At 33.8% G+C, this 11,087-nt stretch overlaps 1 protein-coding gene and 1 pseudogene across 1 annotated transcript; both read right to left on the bottom strand.

The window, feature by feature from the left end:
* Positions 1-5,544: 5,544 nt before the first annotated feature.
* Positions 5,545-6,829, bottom strand: LOC129894786 (uncharacterized). Its single transcript, XM_055970428.1, has 2 exons — positions 6,703-6,829; positions 5,545-5,966 (listed from the first exon to the last, which is right to left on the bottom strand). The coding sequence occupies exons 1-2, from the start codon at positions 6,827-6,829 to the stop codon at positions 5,545-5,547; spliced, it is 549 nt and encodes a 182-aa protein (XP_055826403.1).
* Positions 6,830-7,183: 354 nt separating this feature from the next.
* LOC129894785 (L10-interacting MYB domain-containing protein-like) lies at positions 7,184-8,227 on the bottom strand (annotated as a pseudogene).
* Positions 8,228-11,087: the final 2,860 nt, after the last annotated feature.

Here is an 11,087-nt window from a genome sequence, read left to right as displayed (position 1 = left end):
GATTAGTCCTTAAGAGCTCATATCTATAGTCCAGAATTCTTTTAAACTCCTCCATATGATCACCCGTAGTTTGTTGGAAGACAATGTTCCTAGCTTTTCTTGCTATAGTCCTCCTAACATACCCCTCCAATTCTTTCTTCACTAATGTTTGAAACCGAAATACTCTAATGCCTGGATCATAAATAATTATATCCTTGTACCTTTCTGACAAATACTTAGAATTCACCAATTTATTTTTGGATGTGCCATTACATTTGTGCACTGAATTATAATTCTTCACCACAAAATCTTATGTTCTTGAATCATGATTAACAAACAACAACCATGGACAACCAGCAGTACACTTTACCCTAACCCTAGTTTCTTCATTAACATACTTATCCAATTCAACATGTTCTTGAATACATATCTAGTTATAGCTTCTCTAAACTGTTTAACACTTTCAAAATCAAGACCAGTCTCCTAAAAAATTAACTGACAAGTAGGATCGAAAACATCTCTCTTTTTATTTCTTTTTGCTCTTCTAGGTTTTCTTTCTCTTCTTAAAGGTTGTTGAACCTCATCTTCCTTATCAACATCTTCATTAGTATCTATTTCAAAGCTAACAGTTTCATCTAAATCAAAGTATGATTCATCTCCAGCTATCTTAGCTCTAAAGTACTTTGTTTCTTGGATAAATACTCATCATATCCCATATCAACTCCTTTTTTTCCTAAATCAACTCCTTCAAATCTAGGGCCATTTTCTTTTCTCTTCTTTTTTGTTTTAGCAACCCTTTTTTCCTTTCTAAAAACTCTAACCTCCTCATGAACATCACTATCCTCTTCAGCTTCATCAAACAAATCTACATAGTCTGAACCTTTACTAACTTCTGTTTCATTTTCCCTATTAGATTCAACTATTGAAACATCAGATACAACAATAATAAAAGTTTACCAAACTCCTCCCCAATAGGTTGTGCAATCTCTTGACTCTCTTCAAACCCTAAACCCTCACCTACAGCAAATTCTTAAGGTTGTGCAGTCTCTTAACTCTCTTCAAACCCTAAACCCTCACCCACAATAGGTTCTTGAGGTTGTGTAGTCTCTTGACTCTCTTCAAACCCTAAACCCTCATTACCCTCAAAGGTTTGACTAGATTCTTTATCAAAGTAGGGTTAGATTCCCCACCTTTATCACTTACATATTCAAGGGTTGGGGGACCACAATAGGTTATTCAATTAAATGGGTCACATAAAGTTCAATAATATGTCTATTTTTTAACTAAGGTATAATACCCATAATATCCCTATCACTTTGAACTTCTACAGCGTGATGAGCTTTAGGTGATTTGATATGAACAATACAAGAAGAACAATTATATCCAATTTCTTTAACATAATCAACAAAATCGAAGTAGGAGAATTTTTCAACATCTATATTATAACAATCAGTGACAATACCTCCAATATACTTAATACGAGGTTTTTGTTGTAATTTTTCATCATGGTGAAACCTCAAGGGGATGTACACATCCCTTTCTAAACTGAAAACATTACAAAAAGCAAGTTTTTGATCAGCTTTAGATGTAACCTAAAACTAGTTGAAAATCAATTTTTTCAATGCAAAACCCTAAATTGAAAAGCGACAACCATCCATTACTAACTCGAATAACTTCATTTTCATTGAGAAACACCACAAATTCAATGATTTCCTTCACAACGCGATGAAATCAACTAAGATCGTTAGGTTTAGTTAGGTCGGTTTGGTTAGAATGTCATTGAGTTTGAGATTTATCGATTGGATTTGGGATTAGGGATATTTGTTAGAAATGGATGGATTTTAGGGAACATATGGGTGGTGGATCAGGTTTTAATTTGGGAACGGGTGTATATTATTTATAAATAATTCATTAACTACGTGGACGAATGAAAAAAGTGTATGGTCAACAACACACAGCCTTCCACTGGGTTGGTGTTGTAAAAGTTGTAAAAAAGACTTGAAAGATTCTAAGGGAGGTATTTAAACCCCCGTGTAGTTAAAATGCTAAGGTAAGTTATGTTGCCCTGTTTAGAGGGGTTTTAATGTATTAATGAAAAAAATAAAAGATGAGAAATTTATCCCAAAAGTTCATTTCAAGTTCTTTCTTTTCAGCATATTTATTTCAATATGATATCAAAGACACTATAAGGGAGAAACAAAAAATTAAGGGAAACAATGGAAGAAGATAGTAGCGATACAATCTAAAATGATTGAAAGAAGATTGTTGCTGAAGAAGATAAAAATCAAAGAAAAACTATTTCACCATATGATCTAACTGCAAATGACAATCTGAGATATGTGATAACAAACATCCAATTTAAGGAAGAAAACTATGAGTAATGGGCTAGATCTACAAGATTGTACTAGACTACTATAATATCAACAAATATTAAATTATGGATGTGGAATGACTTTAATAAGTAAGTAATAACTTGAGAGATTCTTACAAACAATATTAACTATGTCAGTCAATTAATAATTCAAATAAATTAAAAGGTTGAATCAATTGGAGAATACAATGTGATTGTTAGATAGTTCGTAGCCCTAGATCAATTCTATCTCATTGATAACGTAAGAATTTATTCTTATTTAGAGTTTATTATTTATTTCCTTTTTATTTTAGTTAGTTTATAATTATAACTTGGGTTTAATTTCTTATTTAGGTAATTATCATTAGTTTAATTTAGTTAATCATAAGTTCTTATGGATTCGATGCACAATGTAATAAATTTATTGCTTGTACGATCATGTATACTTGTGGATTTGAAAGAAACAAATTTTAGACGTTATTGTCAGTGACTTAGAAATTCACTAGTTTTCTAGATTAGACCTATACCTTTTGATTTTTTCAAGTTTTATTTCTTTTCTTTTCTTTTCATAAGTAGTATTCTATAAATTTTCATCGATTCTATATTCAGTGATGTAACTCAGGAGGAGGATGTGGAGGTGAGGCTTGATATACAGGTTATCAAATAATGGAGAAATAGACAGGGATGTCGCACATCATACTAACACATGATGGATAAAATGGAGGCTTGCATACGAAGTCTTGTGTGATAAGAAGGTGTCATTCAAACTTGAAGACAAGTTTTATAGAGCAGTGGTTAGATCGGTTGTATTGTATGGAGCAGAATGTTTGGTAGTCAAAAATTCCCACATTTAGAAATTGAAAATTCTAGACATAAATATGTTTAGATGTATGTGTCATGTCCTACAAGGGTACCCTAGACGTGGCCGACACTCGGAGACCATTGTAGGTCCTCAAGTGAACCACTTAGTCCAATCACACTTTCGTTCAATCACATTCTATCAGCGGAAGACTCGCTTATCAAGAAACTACTCATAAAACAAGATCATAGGCCAACCATCTATCAAATCCATCAACAAACTAGTATGAAAGAAACTAGTCAAATATGATACGAATGAACAACATCACAATCTATTCTATGAAGCCTCTATCAATCGTTTAAATACTGTCAATGACAGGTTCATAGCTACCTCAAATCAAATGAATAAAACTAAACTCAAAAGCTAGAAAGATAAATGTGGAATCCTCTAGAAGTAGGGAGGACTCACCAATCAGTTGAATATGGATAAATCCTCAACAATGTGCTTATTGATGATCTCTAGTACCTTTCTATGCATCATAAAATGATGCATGCCGAAATAGATGTCAATACATGGAATGTACGAGTATGTAAAATAGCAGAATAAAACATGAATCAAGGTAGAATCAAATCAACTCATAGATCTCATATTGGGAAGGTGAAAAACTCAATCAAGATGTCCTAAGTATAAACAAGAATAAGATTTAGACAAAGACCAATCATATACAATCTAATCCAATCCAACCAGTGTACTATTGAGACCTTTATGGGAGTTTTTCTTATCCGACAACCATCACTTATGAGCTAGTGATAGAACAATAAGCGGAAGTTGTGCCACATCCGTTCAATACCTTTCCAGGGTAAGAAAGAATTAACCAATCATAGATCCAAAACCAATCAAGTCCTATCATGTCAGGACAATAATTTAGGAACCATCTGATTTAACGGTTCAATCCTATCCTATGTTTGGCGACATAGTTATTGGGTTTGAGTTAATACTTACTCTTACCCAATTTGGTGCTCTATACTCCTCCCTGACTCAAAGTTCATAAGACAATCAATCCAAATAAAACCAAATCAATAAATCTCTATCGGACTCTTTCAATTTATCAGTTTTATCAATCAATCCTCTCAACCTATCAATTTCCTAATCATTCATAATCATTTGATTAAGGGATATTTTATAAAATCACTTATGACAACAATCAGTTGAGACCGTTCACTTAGGTTCAATAATAAAAATATATTGGACTATCAGTTCATCAACACTATCATCATACTCATATCACAGTCGCAATCATACATTCGCAAGTTCAAGGCTCTAGACTCAATCCTTAGGCATATACAATTCAATATCAATCAACATGCTCTTGGGTTATATGAAACAAGTAGTTCAAATCATACGTTCAAGGAAATTCATTCATGAAAAGAATGAACTTATCAATAATCATTAAAATATGTAAATTTTAGAAAGGAACTTCTCAATAACAAATTAATGGGGACTGAATCCATTCAGAATCTACCTATCACAATCATGGGCACATGCAAGAACAAAATTCATGCTTTAGTTTAGCCTTACATACCTAGAACGAAGAACAATCAAGAACTCGAAGACCTCGCTTGAAGAATTTGAACCCTAACATTTCTCCTCTTCTCAAATTCTCGCTCTCAAATAATCTAAGTGTTAATGAGAGTATTATGCATACTAGGAGCCCATTTGGATGGGCTTGAAAAATAATTTTTATGTATGAACTGTTTTTATAACTTTTAAGTGCTGAAAGTTATTTTTATAAATAACCAGTTGAGTGTTTGGATAAAATGCTTATGCTGAAAATAAGTTATTGATGTGTTTGGCAAATAAGTGTTGTTCTATCAAAATGACTGAAATACCCTTAAAGTTGTTAACACCATAATAAGTTGATTTAAATGATTTTTAAACTCTAAAGTTGATTTTAATCAAAAGTAATTTCTAATGTAAAATCACTTCCACTATAAAATATTTATTTAAGTTAATTTCATTATAATTACATGTCCCATTTACGTTTTCTAATAAAGTTTGTTAGAGTAATATGGTTGCTTTAGTATCTTTTGTTTCCAACCAAAACCACTCCACTATAAATACAAGAAGTGGAAAATATTCATATAATACAAGCATCAAGCATTAGAAATGTCACTAGCAATCATATCATGAAACCCCATCCAATAGACATCATTTTGTTCTCCTACATCTTCGACATCTACATTTTTAGCTCTTGAAGTTATGCTAATATCATCTACATTCTCGGCTGTTTGGAATGCATCATCCATATTGCATTTCTTTCTAATATAATTGTGAATGGCCGTAGTAGCAAGTATGATGTCCCTTTGTGTGTCAATGTGATAGTATGGATGTCTCTCAAAATAGACCATCTTTCTTTTCAAATGCCAAATGTGCGCTCTACTACATTTCTACAAGAAGAGTGTAAATAGTTAAATTTCTCAATGCATCCTCTTGTCTCTCGCAATTGTCGAGTTGCACCACGGCGAAATTCAGCTAGGTGATATCTTACATTATTTTCTTTGTATGGAGCATTGTATCCTTTCATGTGTGAATATCCTGCATCAACTAGATAATATTTGTTTCCGCTTGGATGTGGAAAGTTGAGCTCTTCTCTACGAAGGGCCTCAGCAAATATACGACTATCGTGAGTTACTCCTTCCCACCCAGCCCATGCAAATGTAAAACACATATTAAAATCAACAAAGGCAAGAATATTCTGAGATGGATAACCTTTACGTCCAATACATGGTATCTCTTGACCTTGCGGTAATCTAGCTTTAACATGTGTGCCATCAATTGCTTCAATACAGTCCTACAAGAAGTAAATGTAAATTAAGAGACATTTTTAGTATTATGCCATATTTTGGTCAACTTGATGCAAATATATTAAGAAGGTTTAGAAGGGTATTAATTGAATTGATTGAGTCAAAGAAAAATTGTGATGTTTATAGAAGAGATAGATTGAACACAACATTTCAACAAATTATGTGACGTTGATTTATTTAATATTTAATATTTAAACTACTAATTTAAGTAAGGCATGGTGCATTTTGTTCTATGTTAATTAGTTAGTATGTCATGAACTTTTTAGTTAAATGAAATTTAATAAAGTTGGCCAGTAGCTATAACTAGTAAAGCATCTTAGTTAAATGAATTGTCATAAACGAGTTACTTACTTTAAAGAAAGGGAGATATCTTTGTTTACATGACTTGTGAGCATCGCAACCATCATTATAATTTGGATGTGGTTGAATGATATCTTGTATCATTTGATTTCCAACTCCATGTGCACAAATCATCAAGAATATGCCTAACATTTCATGTATAGACATTCCACGAGTGGGTTTAAGCCCATATTTATCAGTTAGGTCATTGGATAGATTAATGAACACCGCCTTTTTCAGTCGGAAATTTTCATAACAATGAGTCTCATTTCCTCATAATATCTCTTGGATAAACTCATTTCCAGAGCGCATTGATGTACGAAAAGGTTCTTTTCATAGGTATCTTTCACAATACATCAAAATGTATTTACCTGTTATATGACATAAAGCCATCCACTCCTTCTGCTCTCTCAGAATCTCTTCTAGTTCTTGATCTTCGTCATCTAACAAATCACTTAAATGAGGAGATACCACATTGCTAATATTCCATCTCTCCATTTAACTGAAAATGGAAATGCCTCAAATTAGTAAAGAATGAAAGTTTTTTCAACAACCCAATTTCAAGAATTTTTAGAAACTCCATCGTTTTTAATGCACTCATTTTTATCTCTGGAAAATCACATTGTAAATCTCAAATTACTATTCCATCAAATAAAAACAACCACAACAATGCATAAAGTTCCCACATTTATTAAAGCCAACACAATAACAATAACGATAAGGTCTAAGAAAACAACCACAACGTCAACACAACATTAACAATACATAAAGTTTACAAGCACAACCACAATATCAACACAACCATAATGTTTGAACATTAAACAATAAAAATATTTAACCATAGCAACACAATCATCCCATTTTATCAAGGTGTAACTGATAGTTATACTCCAACCAAGATTTCCGAGCTTCATCAGTTTCCATCTTAAGAAACACTTGACGTACATCCTTCTTAAGAAACATGTTACAAACATAGTTGTACTTTTCACTTCCAGGAGGAATATCAGAAAAATTTTCCAACATATTCATACACTTATCGATGACGGGATCATCTATCGAAGGGGATGTAGTAGTGCTTTTACTAGACATAAACTCCACTAAAGAGTGTATATCCTCTCTCAATGATGCCGCACTAGATTTTGGCTTATTTTTTTGACTTGATTGCCAGTGCCAGTATCATCAATTGAACCTCATCTTTTAAGTGAAGGCTTAGGAAACATAATAGAATCCACATTCTCTATATCATCACTTTCATCATTCCCTTCATCACTAGGATTGATAAAGTGTTCTTTGTCATAGCTATCAATATTATTTATTCCTTCTTCATCAAGATCTACTCCGATGCCAGACATTTATTCTTGATTCATTGCACGTGTTCTTTCTCCGGTAGCAACAATATCAGAAAAGAACGCATCATAGCAATACCATTTAAGTGAAAGATCTATTTTCCTAAACTTATTGTATCAATCATCCTCCTGTAACAACAAAATTAAAAACTACTTTAAACTAACCAAGCAATTTAACAATGAAAGAAAAAAGAAAGACATATAGAAAAATGTAAGAGATGTACCTTAATTTTTTGCTCCCACCAATCATCATCTGCCATAATTGTATTTTTTGTGGCATCCCATCCTAAATGTGTCTCCCCTCTCATCAACTTCTTAAAAAGAATCCAATCTTTTTTCATGTTATCCCAATAATTTTTCATTTGTTTTTTATCGTAGTTTCTTCCTGTGGCTCTATTGAATCCTTCAATAACATTATTCCATCCATCTCTATTTAAATAAGTGTGTGGTATACGTCCTTGTCTAATCTCATTTTCACATAAATCTATAAATTTAATGTTGGCATCATCATCCACTTAGCATTACTTCATGCTTTACTAGTTTCTGACATGATTGAATGTAAACAATCTGAAGAAAGGATAAATAAACATTCATGAACTCTGCAACATCAAAAGAATAAGTGGAAGCAGCAGCTGCAGCCGCAGGAGCAAGAGCAGTAGGAGCAATCTTTATCCCAAAAAAACACCATCCTGCTATCTATCTCTCCCTAAAACTGCTCGAAAACTCATTAACAATATTTGACCTTATCCTAAACCAGCAAAAAGGAGCATTATCACTTATTCCTCCTTTGAGTTAAGACATATTCTGACAGAGTCTTCTTTTTGACAAAAAATAGAGGCGGTAGTCATGATACAGAAGGCAACAACTTAAGGCTTGTTTCAAAAGAAAGCAACAACTTACATTAATATGAACTCTTGAATGTCACTACATAACAAATTTCAACAGGTTATGCATTTAAAATAGATGACTACAAGACTCGTCTACATCCATTTTGATCATAAGCAACAAGCAGGAGTCGATACTTAGGATATAAAAGCTTTAACTTTGAAATTACATTAATTAAAATAATTAGAAGCCCAATAAAGTTATCAAAAATCATATATCTGTATTTATGGTGCTTGAAATAAAGAAACTGACAATGCTATAGAAAAACCACCACTGTTGGCTAAGAGAAAATCTTGAAAGAGAATAAGTTCAAAAGCTCCTGCTCAAATGTAGATAGTAGAAATGGGAAAAGATCGCTATGCCACACTTTAGAAATAAAAACAAACCCAATGTAGCAAACTGGTCAACCATTTAATATTTTATAATTATAAACCATTCCCTGTCAACTAACCCAATATAGAATAATTAAAGCCATGAAGGAAAGTCACCAATCCTACATGTAACATATGGCTCGCAAGATTGTGTAGTTTTACCAGTAAACAAGAAATGCAAAACAAGAAAATGAAGATATGCAGAGATTTAACTTACCTCAAAAGGAGATTTCTGAGATCTACAATGGAGAGATTGTGGAGTGACAGAGGAAGAAGAAGAGGGATCTTATTGGTGGGAGAATTTGTCTGTGACGTTGGCTGAAGAAATGAGGAAAATAGATGTAAATTTTAGGGTTAAAGAGGATACTTTGGGAATTAAAATAAAATATAAGGGATATAGAAGTAATTTCCATTGTCAAATAAAATGGCTTTAAGCCCTCCAAAAAAAGTTAGGATTTATAACTTTTCATTTTTGGGTGACTTGAATAATTTTATAGCTTAAATTTAACATTAGTCAAACACCACAATAAGCTAAAAAGGGCTTATAAGTTGGTTTGACCAACTTATAAGCCCATCCAAATGGGCTCTAGGTACTGATAAGGGACTTAATTTAGTCCGAATATATCAGGGTTTTTGTTTGGGAAGGGTGAAAAAAGACCAATCTACCATTCGTTAAAAACTAAAATTGGTCCTCTATGAATTGTTTCTACGACTCGTAGAAATTTCTATCGGTCGTCATCTTTAATCGTGGAACTGGGATGGAAAAGGTTAAGGGTCTATGACTCAGGTCTATGAGTTGTAGGCCACTCAACGAGTCTTAAATACGACTCGTCCTGCATGTTTCTCAGAAGTTGAAATTTCTAAGTCTCTGAAGTTTCTCTATGGGTTGTATCTACGACTCGTAAGAGGTTCAACGACTCGTCATTTCAACTTATAGGAGTGAATTCCCTTACTGAAATTTGACCAAGTGTCAAAGGGGTTCTACGAGTCATTTCTATGACTCGAAAACCTTTCTACAATTCTTTATGTTGAATCATACCTAAAGTACTGAGGGTAATGTTTCTCAGAAGTCAAGCATCGACTCTACGACACATTTCTATGAGTAATCAATATCCTTACGTGTCGTAAGGTCCATTTGTAGGGAGTATTCTCCAATTCCACTAAGTATTGTCAGGGTCTACGAGTCGTACCCTAGAATCATAGAGGACACCCGTAGTCCACAGGGTCAGTCTTTTTCCTCAATTATTTCTCATCATTATTGAGCCTAGTTTAGGTTAGTATAACACAGGGTGTTACAGTATGTATGGGAATACTAGGTGATTTAAGATTAAAAATGGAGATATCTAGGAAAGGTAAGAGTGACCTCGAAGGAGGACAAGATGCGAGAAGCGAGACTGAGATAGTTCGAGCATGTAAGAAGGAGATGCTTGGATAGCACAGTGCATAGGTGTGAGAGATTAACTATAGATGATTACAAGAGAGGTTTGGTAAACTGAAGAATGGGTAGAGGTGATTAGATAAAATATGATGCTTCTTCAGTTTATTGTGGACATGACTATAACACCCTGTACTATTCTAGCCTAGAATAAGTTAATGAGTCTAGAGGGAAATAGGTTGAAAAGTTGAGTTTTAAAATAGGAAAACATTGGAATGAATTAAGCCGAGGTTCACCAAATGGTTGGAGACTCGCAAACCGTGCCTTGGTGACTCGCCAAGAGACAAGTAAGCTCGCTCAATGGTCCTATGAACTTGACTCAGGAAGAGAGGACCTTTTTGGTGAGATAGGGATGCTTCAGCGATTCATCAAGGAAATTAGGCAAGCTATTGGACCTCTCTAAAATAATCAAAGAATTTTCTCAGAAGGGAAGGAAATTTGGCGAGAAGGTCATGCTTGGCGAGCTGAGTTTTCTCGCCAAATTATTCAGAGAGGTTGGTAGGAATGATGGGAGTTTGGGCGAGGGGGATGACCTTTTCGGTGACTCGCTGAAATAGTCGGCGATCTAGGATAACTTACTAATTTATTTAGAGGAATTTTCATCAGAGTATAGGTAGATTGGCGAGTAAGGCTAGAGGTCGGCGACTCGCCGACTAGGAAGGCGAGCTCGAACAACCTGCATAAAGGGGGGGTCGTCAGTTATTTTTTAAGGTTATTCC

Source organism: Solanum dulcamara, chromosome 7, assembly GCF_947179165.1.
Source record: "Solanum dulcamara chromosome 7, daSolDulc1.2, whole genome shotgun sequence".
In the NCBI taxonomy this organism is placed as follows: domain Eukaryota; kingdom Viridiplantae; phylum Streptophyta; class Magnoliopsida; order Solanales; family Solanaceae; genus Solanum; species Solanum dulcamara.
The sequence above is the reverse complement of the archived record's forward strand: the minus strand, read 5'-3'. Positions and strand labels throughout refer to the sequence as shown.

Bases quoted from the DNA above. Each gene is read 5' to 3' on its own strand.
- LOC129894786 (XM_055970428.1), bottom strand. From the start codon at position 6,829: ATGGAGAGATGGAATATTAGCAATGTGGTATCTCCTCATTTAAGTGAT. The intron at 5,967-6,702 runs GTAAATACATTT...ACTGTATTGAAG, and splicing joins GGCTTTATGTCATATAACAG to CAATTGATGGCACACATGTT.